Genomic DNA, 20,191 nt, shown 5'->3' with positions numbered 1-20,191 from the left:
ATGTTTCACAACCATATTGCACCATGTTTGATAAGCATAGTGTCTGATCTGGAAAAATGTGAGGTTTCAAGATTTATCCTCTTACAAGTTTTGTCTAAACATGGTAAAGTCAAGAAAGATACATCGATTGCTTCTGCTAAGCAGAACAATCTTTATCAGAAGTAAGGTTATTGCTATGAAAAGTGCTAACAAAATGCATAGCTAAACAGAGCAATTGTTTTATGCATTTGCAAATGTACTTCTATTACAAGTTTCAAGGCTGTTATTTCCGTTTTGTAATGATGTTCTAAAAATCAATCTAAATCCTGATATTTAATAAAGTATATGGTACAGTGCCAAAAGTCAAAGTAAAAAAAAAATCAGTTTTTGATATTACTTTCAAGGAGCCCAATGCTGTCTAATCTATGTCCAATTAATATCCTGGAACATATACCAACATAGTTTAGAAATGGCAAAATAGTCACAAAAAATCATTTATTTAAAATGGACCGCAGACTTAATGTTCAACTCTTTGCCTAAATAATGTGTTAGGTTTTCATTTATTAAGCAAGGGGAACGAATATAGAATGTAAAGTACACTGGTCTTTCTCCAACTTAAGTATGCATCAGAATCACCCAAAGTGTTTGTTAAAACAGAGTGCTGGGCCCCACCTCCAGGGTTCCTGAATCAGTAGATTGGGTTGGGGGCTTGAGAATTTGCCCATCCTACAGTTTACAAGATGAAGCTGTCACTGCTGCTCTGGAGACCACACAATGAGAACTCTGCCCTAACTCATCAATATAGGCCATTTTAAGGAAAATACGGAAATTAAAATCTGTATCTAAAAGAAAGATGTCAAAAGAAAATAAATTGTTTTCTACTCATATTAAAGTTTAAAAATTGGAGGCACCTGAGTCAGTGGGGGGGCGCTCAGTCAGTTGAGTATCCGACACTGGATTTGGTTCAGGTGGTGATTCCAGGGTTGTGAGATCGAGACCCAACTCAGACTCCACACTGAACAAGGAACCATGGAACTTGCTTGGGATTCTCTCTCTCTCTCTCTCTCTCTCTCTCTCCCTCCCTTCCTCCCTCCCCCTGCCCCTTTCCCAGCTCGCTTTTGATCTCTCTCTATATATATAAAATAAAAAAATAGATAAAAATTTAAAAAATGATAAACAAGTTACCTTGATCTGCATAGAAAACCCCAGTGAAAAGGACTGAGTATGTTAAACGTCCATTAGGGTGAAAAGGTGCCTCCCATCTGACGTGGGCTTTCCGGGATCCCTCTGTTTTGACAAACACATTTACTGTTCCGTCAGGAGGAGCTTCTAGAGTTCGATTTTCCACCTGTGAGTATAAAAAGATTTATTTTTGTTTGCAAATAAAATAAGTGCATGCTTCACTTTGAGCATATTTCTTCAAAGAATCTCTTCTCCTGTGAAGTAAACTATTTTGACAGTAGCATCTTGTATGAATACTTCATTTTGTCAGCAGGATCAAAGCATACCTCATGTTTTCTTCCTCCTGCTGTTAAAGCTTAGAATTTGAGCTCCTGACCAAGGCAGTTTGTGAATGTTTTCAGAATATGAGGATCAGCTCACACTGTGATTGCACTGATAGCCGTGTGTATCCATAGACTACTTCTAGGACCTCTTAGAAACAATTTTTATGCTATTGCAAAAGAGAAGAATGCATGAGGTCTGTTTTCATAGGTTCTTGACTGGAGTGGTAGACTTCTGGGCTTTGCCAAAGGCCATTCCAACTTCCACCGGTATGCACGCACACTCCCGCACGTGCGCGCGCGCGCACACACACACACACACACACACACACACACACAGTTCTCTGAGCTGTGTTGCTACCAGATACTTAAAGATGGTATCATGCCAGACATCAAGAAATAAATGTGCCTGAGTGATTCCATCCCTAAGGTATAATCACAAAAAAAAAGTTGAAAATTTCATTAATATAGTGTTAAGGAACCTATGCAGAAAAGAGCAAAATATGAATTAAAGAGAAGAACTTTGAAATAAAATGTAATCCCGAACTGCACAGGGGCCAGGAAGATTTTAGTAGCTAAATCGAGAAAATGACTAGTTGACCAGAGGATGATGAAAGTGGCAAGAAATTAGAAAGGGATTCAGAATACGTTGGCCTCTTCTAAGAACTGGCTTAAATTTGTTAACTAATCACCACAACCTCATAAGCATCACTCATAAATGTTTGACCTTTTAAGGTTTATTGAATATGTTGATAATTTTGACCTTATTCTTAAAGTACAGGCTCATGCCTCACAAGAAGGTGATCAAACACGAAATCCTTAGGCAGGCAAATATTCTCAATTATGAAACCTTCATTTGTTAGGGCGAATACACTTTCCCAATTATGAAAATAAATGTGAAAAAGACAGAGTGTTAATTTTTAATAAGTATGAGGTCACGACATGTTTTATTTTCATCTGAGAAAGGCTATGGGGTTCTTTAGATCTATAACTGCTACTCATTATTATTTTTTTTTTTTTAGTCTAATAGCTAGGTACAAGAAATGGTAAAGAAACTTGACTGGAAAAATATCAATTCATCATTTTAATATTTCATAACAATGCAATTGCTTTCATTATGTCTATGTATATAATTCAAATTATTGCATAGAAAATGATTTTAAAAGGGTTCCAAGTAAAACGAGATTCAAAAGTTGAAGAATTAAGGGCAATTCCAGATAATTATATTATTATCCTCAAATATCTGGTTAATTCAAAATGATATATTTTAAAAATTTCCTTAAGTATCTGGATAAATACCTCAGTTTTTATGCTACATTAAATTTGGCAATTGTACTATTTTGCTTTGACTCAATCTTTAAAAAAAATTACCTACTATTTATCTACCTTGCCTTAAAAAAGAATGTGAAGGAAAAGATATTGTGGAAGGCCAGCTTGGCTTTTACCTGGAAACCTCCCTTGAGACAGAAAATAAAAAATTTTTTGAGAACAAATGCGCAATGAAAACATACAAACATTTTAATAAAATTTTCATCCTTAATAAAACCCTTACCATGTACCAGAAATCGTTGCGTAAATATTTCATTTAAAATTTTACAGCAATCCCTTTTAAAGCGGGTGCTTTTTTCCCCTGTTGTAATAGTTGAAAATTCTGAGGTTTCATAGAAGGAGTATGTTTCCCAAGGAGGCACAGGGAATAATAGCAGGTTTAGGGTAGATTTCCCATATAGGATTTTCTTGTGAATTGCATATTGCCATTAAGATTTAAATGTCCTAAATAACTAATTTGTTTCTTTGTGAAAAATAAATGTGAAAAGGTGAGTACGTGTGTATGTTTGTTTAGGTGTGTTTATGTGTAGAAATATACTATCATCAAGAAACCAAAGCAGCTTTTTAACCGTATCACACTGCAGTGACCTATAGTTTCACATTTCATCCTTAAAAGGGTCCTTGGAGAATTGAATCCAATGAATGTTCCAAGGCCAGACACAGTCATAAAATTCCCAATCTTAGACTCCACTAGGGTTGTCTAACATTGGCTAAGTGGGGGAAAAAAGAAAAAAAAAAGCCAAGTGATTATCCTATGGACAAATTCAATGCATCTTATTATAGAGACACAAAACGTGAAGGGTTTCTCTCTAATCTAATTCAACAATATCATTGAAAGCAGAGAAACCTTTTAAAAAGTAATTCTCTGTTGCATTTTCTGTTAATTTTTCATTATCTCCAACATTAATAAAACCCCAATTACTGGATTAAATTTGACAATGCCTATTAGCATCTTAAAAGTAGGATCAAAAGCATTATAAATTGTTTTTAACACTGTGATTTCTTGAAGAGCCAAATACACGTGTAAATGAATGAGAACTGAACTTGAAGATGGGTATAGAGCAGTTCATTCTTAATCATAAATAACAGGTCACAAACTTAGGCTAAAAACAAAACACATTAAGCTAATATTGCATTAAAATGGTAGAAATACGGGATATATGTATGCATTTTTATTTTTTAAGTATTCTATTTTATAGACTTTGTCCTTTTTACAATTTTTTCCCTTTATTATATCACTTGCCGATTTTGAGGGTGACCCATACTACGTTCAGGACCAGAGCACATCTGTCACCAAAAACAGAGAATAGTATTCCCTGCATGCATGAAAAACAATGATAATAAATATATACAAGATGCAAAATAAACAGGCTTATCTTTCTAAAATCCAAGAATGATCATTTAAAAATGCTGTGAGGTGAGCAAAAGTTTGATTCTCAAAACTTAATTTGTCAATTTCTGCCAGCAAAAGATTTAAAAATAGAAACCATGACTTTTTTTTTAGTTCAACAAAACATTTGTTATAACATTGGGCTTGAGATAAAGAATACCCTTAAGTGATGTACGTATCTGAATCTGTATTATCCTTCACGATTGTGGTAGATATCCAGGGAGATTTGGAATATTCATGTATGTAACCTCTTCAGGGTACAGTATGGACTGTAACTGGTACAAAAATATTTTAGAAATCACTCGAAGACCATAGGTTTTAACTCCCTGGCAGCATATAGTTGACTTGTTCTAAATAAAGACGCTGTTCAATCCCAGTGATTAGAGATGGATCATTGACTTGGGAAAAGCATTTGCATACTGAGCATATGATAAAAAAAAAAAAAAGTGCCAAGAGGAGAAAATAGCTGCGCTTTACATCAGGACTGAGTCTGGAATGTCTGAGGCCATGGCAGAGCAGGTTTTACAATCCAATTCTGTTTTCCCCCTTCCCATCAGGGCATTGTGGCATTTGATTTCTTAAGGTTAACGTCGCCTACTGTCTTACCTGCACCGGATGCAGATCAATAACCATGTCCCCCTTGTTTAAAGTTGCCAGAACATCAAGGGACAGTGTGGGAGCCAATTCAGTAGCCAGAACCAATTTGCAGTTTGTATTTTTGAAAAAAGTCTAGGTTTCGAACTCATGTGAAGTGTGCTCATGTTTCTTTTTCTTTTCTTTTGAATGGAGAAGAAAAGCTGGCCTATTGCCATTCCTGCTTTTAAGAGTAAGTAACCATCAGAGGGTCTGAGCTATAAAATACTTAATGGCAATAAAGACTACAGCTCAGCTCCACCGATAGATGATGTTAGCAGTTTGGAAGGCAACCAATCTTTGCAACGAAATGGGAGGTGTGATCAAAAATAAGGAAGCCAAAATTAAAGTGTAGAGCTGTTTTTCAAGGTAATATTTATATAATACACTCTTCAATGAAGACAGAGTGCATTAAAATGATAGAGCATTAGCAAACATTGCCAAAAAATATCTAAAAGTAATGAGCATTTCCCTTAAAAGAAGCTAAATCTAATTAAGGAAAATGCACAAAACATAAAATGGGATGTTTTGAACCTAAAGAATGTCATGCTAGTCTGTGACAATTATGTACTATTGAGTTTTAAAAATTATATAAAAAATAAAGAGCACAATTTGTCAATCTCTTAACTGCTAATGAAATATAGATATACACTATAGATTTCTGAAATGTGTATATCAAAAGCTAATATCAATGCAATTTTAAATACTGTTCTTTGAAACTATATCACGTTAATGATATAAATATATTTGATTCTAAGAGATGAGGCAAGCTCAACCTTTTAATTGATTGACCTACTTGTTGGGCGGTAATGTTGCCATATTTTGGCAATTATGGACTTTTAATTATTTTTGCTTTTTACTCATAACTTACTTAGCTGTTGAGGCCATTATTAGAAAAACATCTACTCAAAATAAGTCACCCAATTAAACAAAATTGTATGTATTTCTGCTAAACTGGCCAACTTGCCTTTAAAAATTTCAGTGAGATATAGATTTTGTCCTTCACTAGACCTATGGGCGGTCTTGAAATTTATGTTGAATATAAACTCTTTCTTACTAACTCTTAAGTAAAACTTTATAAAAAGAACGTCTCCTATCCTGCTTGAAAGCCTAGCTGTGCAGGGAGTGAGTCACCACCACTTACTTCTTCCTTGATATTCCCTGTCATCTGACATTCGGTACATTCCCAGAATGTAAATGCACATACTCACCAGTGGGCCCAGAGCACAACCTTTGGCCGTGCATGCTTGGACTCTGAAGGAATGTAAGCTCCAAGGAGCAAATCCATAAGCATGACAGCTGAGTTCTGAGGAATTGTGAATTAATATACCATCTAGATATAGTCCGTAGCTTGTGATAACACCTGGGAAGACAATAATTGGCTTTTAGTGTGACTTACGAGAAACAGCAAAGAATGTCTTAAGAAAGCAAGCACTTACTGATGGGATTTCTAATTTCATGGAATTACTAAATTACGGTATCTGGTATTTTTCTGGTCTAAACCCTGTCTCTTTCGGAAGGATAAGACAGGCATTAAACCCTTAAATATCAAACTGTTAAGCTGATTAGTAGAGAGACAGAAATAGGACCTAAGAGTCCCAGTATGGACTCTTCCTATTACATCATGTTAGCTACTATCATCTGCGTTCCAGATCAAATATGAATAGATTAAGTACATTTAGAATTTTCATTGCTTTCTAAAATGATATCCTTAATCGATATGCTCTAGAAGCCAAATGACCTTATTTGTTAACGCATTATATATTACTCAGGATATGTCAAGCACTGTTCTAAGCACCTGTTGTATATAAACTCCTTTTTGACCCTCTCCTAGCAGCATTATCAGAAGAGAGGCAGTGTTATTATCATCACCATTTTATAGATGAGGAAATCCAGACACGGACCTATTAAGTAACTTGCTCAAAGTCATGTAACTGGCAAGTGGTGGAGTCAGGATTTGAATCTGGTCAGGAAGTCTGGCTCCAGAACCCATGTCCTCAACTACAATATTTCATAACCTAAACATAAAAGCCAGGCACAAATTGCACAAATTCCATTCATGGGACAATCATGAATGTTTTGGAGAAACTATGATTTGCTGTTTGTAATGATCAATTAAATTTATATCAGAAGGAAAGTTATGTGTCTTTTCATGAAATCAACTAGTAGAGATATAAGAAATTACATGGTTATTGAATATAATCATTCGAATTATTCAATCAACATATTTGCATTTTAAAGGAAGATAGGAATCTATGTTCACTGGAATTACAGAATCCCCAAACTGATGAAGCATTATACTATGAGAAACAAAATTTTGCTTACATGCCCAAATCAGAACCTCTTTCAAAGTAAAATTAATTTCACAGTGGTATTTAATTGCTTGACTATAGGATCCTGAAAGCAATCTTGACTCTTCCTCACCTGTGTATTTCTAGACCTTAGCACCATGCCAAAAACATAGTAGGCACTTAATATCCATTGATTGAATGAATACATTAATGAACATGCAGCATAGTAAAAGTATCAGCATCCAATATAGAGGGAAAATGTAAGGCTACAGGAAAGACAGATACCTAGCTACCTGAAATATGAAAGGAGACTTGGTAAAAAGATGATATTAAAAAATAGCTCCAAGATAGAAGATTTGGAGAAGGAATGAGTTTTGAAACAAAAGATTCTAGTAAAGTCAAGGTTTCAAAGAATTCAGCTGGCTTCCAGGGTGCCTCAATCTTAGACTAGGAACACCAGATTTGGTCTCATTAATGTCCTGAAGGATGATCAAACCTTCACCCATCAACACATCAGGGAAAGCATTACTGGTGGGACCATGACACCAGGAGCTTTTCACCAGTGTCCGTCCCATTCCCCTGGGAGGAAATTGCTCACTTCACAAACCTGCTCACGATGTTCGGCAGCACCATCATCTACAAATTTCTAGAATGCTGCACTCATTGTTGGGCTATCCTTCACAACTTTGCTTTTGATATGAAAATCAGTTTATAACAAGAGAAGTAAGGTGTGAGCTAACACCATAAAAGTTACTAATCTTACAACATACACCATCAACCTGTACCCTAAGATATTGCTGGAACAGCCTACTGAGACCTACATTATAGCCTAGGCTGGGTGATAATGCCTTGGATTTGGGGGGAGCGGTGGTTCCTACAGGATGCTGCATCTGATTTTAACTAGGGGGTCAGTATTTGATGCCGGTTTTTCTTTAGTGAGAAATATAAAAATGAAAATCAAGAGAAGGTCCTCAGAGTGTTTCCTCTCACTATTACACTTAATAACCTACAGAAAATATTTTTGCTTTTTCTAGCCACAAAGAGGAATACTATGTTGCGGGCTTCAATTTAGATACCACTAAATTGGAAACTGAGAACATTACCTGGCAATTTGGGACCCTCATGCAACTATACAAACAGGCAAGAAAAAAAATAGTACATAGAAATTAGCTTCCTGCTGCACACTGACACTAAGCACGTAAACCTTTTAGTAATGAAGGTTCAGGTTGCCTTACTAGGTCAAAAATCCTAAACAGATGAGCTACTGGCCGAGGGCAAAGGGAAGAAGTCATAAATATCAACTGTGGCCTTATGCTAGTTATGGAAGTGAGAACTGTAGGTGTTACTATGCCTTATTTTTGCATATTACATAAAAATTTGTACGTAATAACGAATTTTCTCTCCTCCTTTTCCCTACTGATTTATGTAAAGAAAGTTAGTGGGTATTCATTCTATCTTAGTTTTTAAGTTGCAGACAATCCAGGAGGGTTGTGTCTAAACTCAAGGGGGAATTCACACTACCCAGATGGGAATATGGTGACAGAGGGTGAGAGCATCTGCATTGTACAAAGCACAGTAGGATGTCAGGCAGAAGCATGTAGTGACTACTGCTGGTCACGGAAGGTAATGGAAGGAAGAGGAGTGTGTACGGGTGCTAAGCTGGTTATTCATCCAATTCATCTACCTACATCCCCACATCTACAGTCTGCTCTGTATGCTAAGCCTAAGAGCCCATGCTCTACATTTGCAGCCATCTTGTTTGTTGGCTTCCTCCTTGATTTCACAATGGGAGGCACTGCAAGGAGGGCAGGAACAGGACGAAAGAAAATGTCCAGCTTCCAGTTCCGAGAGCTGAGGCTTTCGCTGACTGTCGTGAGGTCAGCAGAGGGGCAAAGCAGCTGTGGCCTCAAGCAGTCTAGGCAGCAGATATGTCTCTTCTGCATTTCCAGCTTCTTCAGTAGTGGACTCTGGCTGGCACTGGAGCTCAGGCTGGGGCAGCGCCTCTCGTGGGTTCAAGCATCAAATCAGCAAATCCTGCAGCTAGCAGTTGCTGAGGCAGACTTGGAAGCCAGAAGACCTGGGAAGTTAGCAGCTCTCTGCAAATCACCTGTTTTGCTTCTGCAGCCTTGCCAACGCATCTGTAACCAATTCCTTATATCAAATATAGTCTGTCTCGAGGTGCCTGGGTGGCTCAGTCAGTTAAGCACCCGACTCTTGGTTTCGGCTCAGGTCATGGTCTCACGATTCGTGAGTTCGAGCCCTGCATCAGGCTTTACACCTACAGTGCACTGTGGTGCAGAGCCTGCTTGGGATTCTCTTTCTCCCTCTCTCTGCCTCTCCCCTACTTGTGCTATCTCTCTCTCTCTCTCTCTCTCTCTCTCTCTCTCACAAAATAAATGAACATAAATAAATAAAGCCTTATTTCTAGCACATTTTCTGTTTTACTAGGTAGATCCTGGTCAGTACATCCTTTAGGATTAAAGTTGTTTATATTTAAATGAGCTAATACTTTTGAAATAAAGCTACTGCTCTGGCTCCTTTTCCCTTCTGAGGATAACTTTGTATGCATTATCTTTTAAGAGAAGGTCTATTTCCCTTATTTCCAAATTTGGGGGAAAGAGCGTCCTACTGTCACAGAGCCCTATGGCTACACAAGAAAAAGTACAGCTGCCAACATCTGTTTTCCTTTATTCTAGTATGACTGTCTGTGAGAACTCTGAGAATCCTTACAGAGAGTATTCAATTTACTGCCATTTAATACTTGATGCACAAAAGCACAAGTGAATCAAAACTAAGAAATGTAAGATATATAGTGTAAAGCCAGTCACAGAAAATTTAAGAGAAGAAAAATGGATAAAATCACAGTAATAATAATGATAAGAAATTATGACGGGCCAGGCGCTCTGCTAAGCAATCACTTAATCCTCACCAAAAAAATCTTCTGTGCAAATAATGTGTTGCAGAAGCTCTTAAAGAAATTGTGAGACCCTTGAAATGCTATCTGCTTGACCTGCTTCTCAACAATGAGATAGAAAGTACCCAAATCAATATTTCCGTTTTCTTACATAATTGGGGAACAGGGAATTTCTTTTATGCTAGGATTATGTGCATAATATCTCATTTATCTGACCTATTGGGAAATGACATATTTCATAGAAGTTAATTTTTTTATAACTAAATCTCATTCCTTAAGTACAAACTTTAAGAATCTTAACCATTTTTAAAGGAAATCTTTCTAGCAAGGGCTCCACAGTACTTACCTGTGTTCCCACACAGACTATAATGAATATAATTGAATCATCTTGTGATGACTCAATCTGTGCATTATGGACATCAAAGACTATATTCTCTAATTCAGTAACACCCTCAGGGACTGATGAGATACGGGGTCCTTACTTAGGTTTCACCCTTCACATCACTCTGTGGCTGTACTTAATCCATTCTTGTGCCTGCTTTTTGAGTTCCTCCTCCTTCCTCCCTCACTGACAGTCTCTCAAAAATTTCTTCTTTGTTTTGTCTACCTGACTCGAGCAAGCCAACCCCTAGCAAGCTATGCTAAGAAACTAGATAACCATGACATCTGGAACTATGGATAAAGAAATAATAGACAGTTACTAAAAGAAGGGCTTAGAGTAAGATGAGTACATGGAAAATGAGCTGAGAATAAAATTAAGTGAGATTTGTGACAGTTAATTCAACTCTCAGAAACTTTTTAGTATCTAGGATGCATCACCTTGAGAGGTGGGTAAGACTGAAGTCCATCTTGCGTGCAGGTGAGATCACACACACACACACACACACACACACACACACACGCACACGCACACAAAATACTGAGTTACCCACTATTCTGTACGTAACCACTATTTGACAGCATTTGTAGGAAGAGTTAAAAAAATCAATTGTAGATCCAAATTGTAGAATCCAAGTATACACTGGGTGAGGATAGTCTAACCTTTAAGTCATATTGGACACTTTCCTCTCCCTCCCCAACCATACCAACGCCATTACTGAGACTTATAGACTGTACATTCCCAATTGATCTTCACCTATCTCCATACCCACGGCCACGGAGTCCAGTCTACCATCATCTCATACCTGAAAATAATAGCCACCTACATGTTCTGATGCATTATTCATGCTCCCGTACAGTTCATTCTTCACACTGCAGACAGAGGGCCATTTTTCAGAACACATATCTGAACATGCCTCATGTAATCAGTGATCAATCAGGCCTTCTCTGCGTACTAGGAAGATGAAAGTTTCCCACCCCAAGATCAGGAAGCTGGGATCAATGTAAACACGTTGTGAGGATGGAACAGACGTGTGATGCTGGTGTCTCTGGGTTTTCTGCCCTAGCATCCAGGTCTTACCAGCTAATCACCGTATCTCAAGGTCAGGCCAAAGTGGGATATGATTTAGAGCTGGTGTCTACATTTGCCACAAAAAGGAGCCTGAGACAAGTGCATTTCCTTTGATCTGGTTTGGGTAAGGCCATTAACTCTAAATTCCTGAGTTAAGAACATACAGCCAAACTTCCTGGTAAATTTGTAGACAATAAGAGATGCAATTTGAAAATAACAATCCATTTCTTACCAAGATATGCAGGCAGATGTCATCACTTGTCTTCATTAGTAGACTTTTTGATGTAAATAAAATTAGTATTATATGAAATATTGTATGATTCAGTTCTAAAAACATACATTTAGTAAATAATAAGTATAAAATATGCACTAAGACAACAATTTGCATTGACTTCAGATTCCCAAGGTGTATTACAATAACTAATGAATATAATCCAGTGGAAATTTTAAGTGAAGCCTAAGGAGACACTTCTTTGAGTAGAATACAGGACACAGATGAGTAGTTTTGGGAAAACTAAAATGCCAGGTTCTTAAAATGCTGTGTAAGTATTTTTGAAATTATATTATAAAACACCTTATTACTTAAATTACTTAAATTACTTATTACTTAAATTATAAAACACCTTATTACTTAAAAATATACTGAACACTTACTTTGAATCAGACAATAGGCTATATGCTTTATGTGAATTATTTCCATTAACAACATCAAGAAATAAGAAGTGTTATTTGCCTTGTTGTAGAGTTAAGGGAAGGGAGTCTTAGAGAGGCTATTTCCCAAGGTCACGCAAATCATTATCAAATCAGGGTTGGAACCTGGCAATCTTATCCCCCTACTGCCCCTGTTCCTCTTCATTTGCAGCCTAACTTTCTCTACTAAAATATTTAGGAATTCCTCTCAATTTAAGAACTGATGAACACATTCTGGCCCTAAAAGCAACTCAGTTGAGCCTAATTGAAAAATAATACACATGTATCGGAAGTCCATTCCTGAAAGGTACAATACTTGGTACTTTGGGGGATAGAAAGGATAAGAAATAATGTCTGGATTTGTAGAAGTAAGAAAAGGGTTAAACACAGGTCTAATTAAACAAAAATTCAAGAGTTGAATAAAAGTGATAAGTGCCACAAAAACTTTACGCCCAACAAATGGCGTAGACATACAGGAACTTCAAGCAGGGGCAATCACTGGGCTACAGTGAGTCCTAAAAGCTTTTTAGAGTAGCTGGGCCTTCTGTACAAAGCAGCTGGGTCTACCATGGGTCTTCCGTAAAAGGTGAAATGTGAAAAGGTCATAGCTCAGGAAGATGTTCCTGGTGGGAACATGGCATTTACCAATGCCTAGAAGCAAGAAAGCACAAGGTACAGTAAATACATCCAGAACAGATCAGTGTTTTGTTGTTATTGTCGTAACTGGTTGAAATCTAACAGAAAATAAGCCTTCAAAAGGAGGTTTGGGACTTGAATGCTCCCCCAAGGATTTGGGATTTTATGATGCACAGGAGAACCATGGACATCTTGGTGTTCTGAGCAGGAGCAAATAAACGTTATATTTAGAAGAATTAATCTAGAGTCGCATTAATTGCAAATGATTGGAGTAGGGAAGACCATGGAGGTAGGGTAAAGTAGGGCAGCTAAATATCTCACAAAGAGAAAAATAATTTTTAAAGGCACCTTTTCCTGAATATATAGGAACTAGTTGTAACTGAGGCAGGGATGTGGGAATACCGCATGGAAGCAGCAGCGTGGAATTCTAAGACAGAAACACCTTTAACAGTTTTACATACTTTCTCTTCTTTAATATAACACATTTATGACACTTAGGGCTGAGGTCGATTAGACTGCAGTATGGTGTAACAGGTCACGAGTCAAAAAAGAAGAGGGTCTCTCTACCTCATTCTGAGATGGACTGTGAAGTTAGCCGTGAAAAACTCACAAAAGCCTGCTACCAAAGAACTAACTTACTAACTTATGCTACTGGCTAAAGGAGGTTCTGTCTGTCAATTTGAGGGTTGAAAAAAAAGTCACCCCTCTGTTTTGTACCAGTGACAAAATCATAGTTGTGATAGTGCACTATGCTTTTGAAAGATGTTGCCTTTCGGGAAAAGTGGGCAAAGGTCGATGAGATCTCTCTGCATAATTTCTTAACAACTGCATGTGAATCTATAGCTATCTGAAAATAGAACATTTAATTAAAATACAAAACAAAAACTGTTGTGTAGGGAAGCATGAAAGGTAAGAAGAGGCAAACACTGGAAAGTCAGAGCAAGTTTATGCTGAAAATTTAACGGTATTCATGTTTTAAAATCAAGTGCTATCGATCCTCAGGAAAACCCCTTCAAGGCAAAAAAGAGTTTCACTTTTCCTTTAGAGAGTTTGAGAAACAAGTTTGAGAAAGGTTTTTTTTTTAATGTTTATTTTGAGAGAGAGAGTGCATACACATGAGCAGCAAAGGAGCAGAAAGAGAGAGAGAGAGAGAGAGAGAGAGAGAGAGAGAGAGAGAATCCCAAGCGGGCTCCATGCTGTCAGCACAGAGCCTGATGGGGGGCTTGAACTCATGACCTATGAGTCTCTGGTGGAGCAATAAGGCCCTGGAGCCCAGAACCAGGAAGAATGGAAACAAAGTCTTAAAATTCCGAGACTCCATTCTCCTCCCACCCTTGTGTCTCTTGCTGCTGCTGCCTCCCAGGGACAAACCAAAAGGAAGCCAGAGAGAGAGGAAGCCCATTGACGCGGTGAGGAAAGGGCAGCCTTGTAGGCTACAGGACTGAGTGGAAGGGAGGAGAGCGGAACCAGAGAGTCCAAAGATATATACACCTAACTGAAAACAATTATGGTAATGTATTTTATGATATTTCCCTGTTTTGTGCTTTTTGGGCTTTTCTCTTGCTTATTCTCCTGTCCTAATAATGTGTAAGATAGCTATAACAAAATGCAACAATATTATGCTATGTGGTAAGGGGGATCAGGTTATCTAATCCAGATGTACACGTTTAGTTCTTCAGTGGATAATCCACAAAATGCATAGTTAATTCCCATCGGCTCTCCCGTGTAAGCAGTTTCAAGTTTACACCTTTTGCTCTCCACAATGGTAGAATTTTTAAGGTGTTTAATTTTCACAGGAAAGCTGAATCATAATTGTCCATAAAGCACATCCTCTGGGATATATATCTTTGTGCCTCTTCATCATGTTATGTCAAATTGTATTTCCTAGGGTGCTCAATAGGTTGTCATATATAACCAAGGAAATTCAATACAAGTACAATACAATGTAAATTTAATACAAGGTATCTCTATTTACACTGAAGAATTCTGTTTACTATAAGAATTAAACAACAGTGCTTTAGTGTGTCATAAAAATAACATGTATAGTGAATATAGATGCTCCAAACATATTTGTTTGTTTTTTCCAGTACATCATGGCAATGTGAATATCAACCGTGGGTTTTCCCCCAAGGTCCAGATGATGATTGAATGTGGCAGATATCTCCCTGTGTGAATACTTGATCCTTCAATTAAAAAGGAAAAGAGAGAACAGCTTTCACATTGTGGAATCATGCCTTATTACTGTTATGCGCTCCTAAAAATGGAATCAACGGAATCTAAAAAAGATTGTGCTTGGGAGATTGTACCTGACAAACTGATTGGAGGTGTTTCATAAAAGTTACACAAGGTTTGCTCAAAACTGTCAAGCAGTTTTCCTAAGTGATTCACTGAATTCTATAATCCATTTCTCCTATTAAAACGGAGAAAGGATTTCCAGGAAAGAAAATAGAATCACACTTTGGCTGTTTAAAAATAAAGTTATTTCAAAAGAAGAAGTTTTAAAAAATAGTTATTTCTTTAAAACCAGAGAAAAATCAGAACAGAGATCTTAAGAATTTTGAGATTTGGCACTGAGAATAAGGCATCAAACAAGTAAAAGTATCTAAAAACTTTTTTTTCCCACATGGCTTGATGGAATATTGAATTATGAGCTTGTTTTGCAAAAAGCAGAGGCAGGAGAGTACAGTGAACAAAATCATGAACTTGAGTCATTCACACCTTGTGTTGTATTACATTCCTACTTAACCCGTTGTCTTGAGTGATTATTGCTTATAAGTCTGGGTTTCCACATCTGAATGGTAGAATAGCAATACCCGTTTCATGGACTAGTTGTGAGGATTAAAGTACCTGACAGATAGTTATAAGTGGTAGCTATTACTACTACCATGACTATTAGCATTGTTGGGAAATCAAATCCTCCTTTTTTGTATAGGTGAATCAGTATTTGCACATACACCTTCACACACATATATTATAAAAGTTTCTTTCTTATCCCTTAAAATTTTTTTAATGTGTAATTATTTTAGAGAGAGAGAGTGAGACAGAGCATGAGTGGGGGAGGGACCGAGAGAGAGAGAGGGAGACACAGAATAGGAAGCAGCCTCCAGCTCTGAGCTGTCAGCACAGAGCGCATCATGGGGCTCGAACCCACGAACTGTGAGATCATGACCTGAGCCGAAGTCAGGCGCTTAACCAACTGAGCCACCCAGGTGCCCCATCTTTCTTATCATCTCTCAATGTGAAGGAAAACATAGGATATAGTATCTATATCCTATAGGATGTAGGATATAGGATATCCTATAGGATATAGGATAAAAGTATCTATATCCTATATCCTGTATAAAAGTTCTACAGCTAACTTTTTCTCTTCTACCCATTTCTGACGTCATACATATGCTTACAAACTGAACTAAACGTTCTCCCAACAATGTTCTATTGTCTTCATGGCACTCCGTATACATCTGCAAAGATCATTAACTCCCTAAATTGTTTCTGTTCCTGTTGACACTTACTGATACAGATATGTCTTCGCATATATCTGTATATAAAATCTCAAAAAGCCAGCCCCATATAAAAGGCTGAATTAGGAAAATGTTTTCAAAGGTTCCTTTTCTCAAGAAGTCCCCAAGACCCAGTCCGGTGCATACCCGGCCCATCTTGACATTACTATGCCCATCTTGACATTACTCAACTCTGAGGGAAGTAACAATCTACCCCTTTCCCACTGAGGCATGCACAGCAGATGCTGGCTTCACGTGCGATCTCTCTTTACAATCTTGACAAATCACCAGGCTGAGAAAATCTTATGCCAAGTGACTGGGTCTTTGTGTCTTCCACAGACCAAGAGGGAGGTGCCTTTCTGCTGCCTTTGAAATAGTTCACCTATATTACGTAATTGTAAAAACATGTTATAAATGTGCATCTGCACATATTATATGATTGCACATGCATATACTTCTCATGTCCACACAATTGCCATGTTATCATTGTCCCTATCATCAGTAAATATTCATTCCTTTCCCAGGTATTTAATACCCACCTACCCATGACTGGCACCCTGCCAACTGGGGGAATTAGAACCTGGAACAAAGCACACAGAGAACAAGGGATATCCCTGCCCTTATGTGGGTCACAATCTAACAGGGAAACTGTTTTAGTAAATTTACATAAGTCCAAGATAGTGGATAGTTATAAGAAATTATAAATATTAATAATAAAGCAGGGGCGCCTGGATGGCTCAGTTGGTTAAGTGTTCAACTTCACCTTGGGTCATGATCTCACAGTTTGTGAATTTGAGCCCCACGTCGGGCTCTGTGCTGTCACCTCAGAGCCTGGAGCCTGAGCATTAAAAAATAAATGAGAACAATTTCATATTATATATTTCTAGTTACTATTTTCTTAATAAAAGCATATATTCTAATTATTTTTAAATGTCACTAAACATTATGCTAAATAATGAGGAATAAGTTTGGTGTAGTCAGATATGTATGCTGATTTTAGCAAGGTGGATTTCAAGTGTGAGGAAAAAACATATTTACAGATTCTGAGGCCGAAGCTTCTGAAAGGGAATATGGCTCATGAGAATTTGGAAGCTCTCAAAAGCATAATTCTAATTATGCAATTGTAATCTGCACAACACAGGTCCCAAATTTATTAGACAGTAATCCTTCATTCTACTTCTCATTGATGGCTGATGGTCTGACAAAGGAAGAGTCAGGGAGCTACAGATGAAAGGGTTCTTATCCACCTAAAAGTAGCTCTAATTCAGGTTTTAAAATCCTGCCTGAACTTGCAACCTGCAAAGAACATGTTTGTTTGTTTTTCCAAGCTTATTTATTTTGAGAGAGAAAGAGAGAGAGAGTTCTAAAGGGTCAGAGAGAGAGGGTGAGAGAGAGAATCCTTACTGGGCTCCACACCATCAGTGCAGAACCTGACTTGGGGCCCAAACTCATGGACTGTGAGATCACGACCTGAACCAAAATCAAGAGTTGGAGGCTTAACCAACTGAGCCACCCGGGTGCCCCAAGAACACTTTTGCCAGAGGGAACGTGGATGCCAAGTGCTCCGATTAGAGAAACAGGACTGGAGTTGTCACACCACCATTTTTGCAGGTATGGGACTAGAATTCGGTAGTACTTGTTTGAAGGAAAGCAAAGTCTTAGGTGTGAATCAAGTGATAAAGACCCAGTGTGTAAGGACTACTTGGCAGACTAAGGCAATTAATGGCAAGTAGCATTTTTTATAACAGCAAAATCTTAAATACCCACCGCTAAAAGATGGGGCACATAAGCTGTGGTTTTATTCAGTGGGATTCTATACTGCCTTTCGAAACAATGAAGTTGGGCTATGCTTAACTGCCACGGAAAGATGTCTCCGCCATGTTGTTAAGTGAGGAAAGCAAGATGCACGATAGGACAGATAGTATGATCTCACTCTGGTTTAACAGATGTATATTTTATACATATATCTTTATGTGATTATTAATTGAAATTTGTGTTTGTTTTAAGTTAACACAGTCCTTAATCTTTCTCTGGTTTAAAAGTTTACTGCATTTTATTATATCCTCTCTACATCATATTTTTGTAATTATGGTAAAAAAACAGAGAACTTAAAAATTTTCCATCTTAACTATTTTTAAATGTATGGTTCAGATTGTTAACTAAATGCCCATTGTTGTATAACAGATCTCTAGAACTTTTTCGTCTTGCAAAATTGAAACTATATTCATTCAATAGCAACTCTCCATTCCCCCTCCTGAGCTCCGCTCCTGGTAACCACATTCTACTTTCCGACTCCATGTGTTTAATGACTCTAGATTCCACATATATGTGGAATCATGCAGTATTTGTCTTTCTGTGACTGGTTTCTTTTAGTTAGCATAATGTCCTCAAGGTTCATCCATCTTGTAGTATGTGGTAATTTCCTCTTTTTTTAAATTATAACTTGTTTTATTTTTTATTTTTTTACATTTACATCCAAATTAGTTAGCATATAGTGCAACAATGATTCAGGAGTAGATTCCTTAGCGCCCCTTACCCATTTAGCCCAACCCCTCTCCCACAACCCCTCCCGTAACCCTCAGTTTGTTTGCCATATTTATGAGTCTCTTCTGTTTTGTCCCCCTCCCTGTTTTTATATTATTTTTGTTCCCTTCCCTTACATTCATCTGTTTTGTCTCTTAAAGTCCACATATGAGTGAAATCATATGATTTTTGTCTTTCTCTGACTAATTTCACTTAGCATAATACCCTCCAGTTCCATCCACGTAGTTGTAAATGGCAAGATTTCATTCTTTTTGATTGCCGAGTAATACTCCATTGTATATATATACCACTTCTTCTTTATCCATTCATCCATCGATGGACATTTGGGCTCTTTCCATACTTTGGCTATTGTTGATAGTGCTGCTATAAACATGGGGTGCATGTGTCCCTTGGAAACAGCACACCTGTATCCTGTGGATAAATGCCTAGTCGTGCAATTGCTGGGCGGTAGGGTAGTTCTATTTTTAGTTTTTTGAGGAACCTCCATACTGTTTTCCAGAGTGGCTGCACCAGCTTGCATTGTCACCAACAATGCAAAAGAGATTCTCTTTCTCCACATCCTCGCCAACATCTGTTGTTGCCTGAGTTGTTAATGTTAGCCATTCTGACAGGTGTAAGGTGGTATCTCATTGTGGTTTTGATTTGTATTTCCCTGATTATGGGGGATGTTGAGCATTTTTTCATATGTCAGTTGGCCATCTGGATGTCTTCTTTGGAGAAGTGTCTATTCATGTCTTTTGCCCATTTCTTCACTGGATTATTTGTGTTTTGGGTGTTGAGTTTGGTAAGTTCTTTATAAATTTTGGATACTGACCCTTTATCTGATATGTCATTTGCAAATATCTTCTCCCATTCTATCAGTTGCCTTTTAGTTTTGCTGATTGTTTCCTTCACTGTGCAGAGGGTTTTTATTTTGATGAGGTCCCAGTAGTTCATTTTTACTTTTGTTTCCCTTGCCTCTGGAGTCGTGTTGAGTAAGAAGTTGCTGCAGGCAAGATCAAAGAGGTTTTTGCCTGCTTTCTCCTCGAGGATTTTGATGGCTTCCTGTCTTACATTGAGGTCTTTCATCTATTTTGAGTTTCTTTTTGTGTATGGTGTAAGAAAGAGGTCCAGATTCATTCTTCTGCATGTTGCTGTCCAGTTTTCCCAGCACCACTTGCTGAAGAGACTGTCTTTATTCCAGTGGATATTCTTTCCTGCTTTGTCAAAGATTAGATGGCCATACGTTTGTGGGTCCATTTCTGGGTTCTCTATTCTTTTCCATTGATCTGAGTGTCTGTTCTTGTGCCAATACCATACTGTCTTGATGATTACAGCTTTGTAGTATAGCTTG

General features: G+C 37.6%; 1 protein-coding gene across 1 annotated transcript in view; it reads right to left on the bottom strand.

Moving 5' to 3' along the window:
- The window catches only part of USH2A (usherin), a 754,837-nt gene that overhangs the window by 334,809 nt on the left and 399,837 nt on the right, over positions 1-20,191 (bottom strand). The window contains exons 35-36 of the mRNA XM_047077230.1: positions 6,045-6,196; positions 1,165-1,327 (exon numbers count right to left, since the gene is read on the bottom strand). Coding sequence (XP_046933186.1) covers positions 1,165-1,327; positions 6,045-6,196 — 315 coding nt within the window. The remainder of the gene's footprint in view (positions 1-1,164; positions 1,328-6,044; positions 6,197-20,191) is intronic.

This window comes from Lynx rufus, unplaced genomic scaffold (assembly GCF_022079265.1).
Source record: "Lynx rufus isolate CCGP_SWC_20201006 ecotype Redwood Valley unplaced genomic scaffold, mLynRuf1.p SCAF_15, whole genome shotgun sequence".
NCBI classification, from domain to species: domain Eukaryota; kingdom Metazoa; phylum Chordata; class Mammalia; order Carnivora; family Felidae; genus Lynx; species Lynx rufus.
The sequence above is the reverse complement of the archived record's forward strand: the minus strand, read 5'-3'. Positions and strand labels throughout refer to the sequence as shown.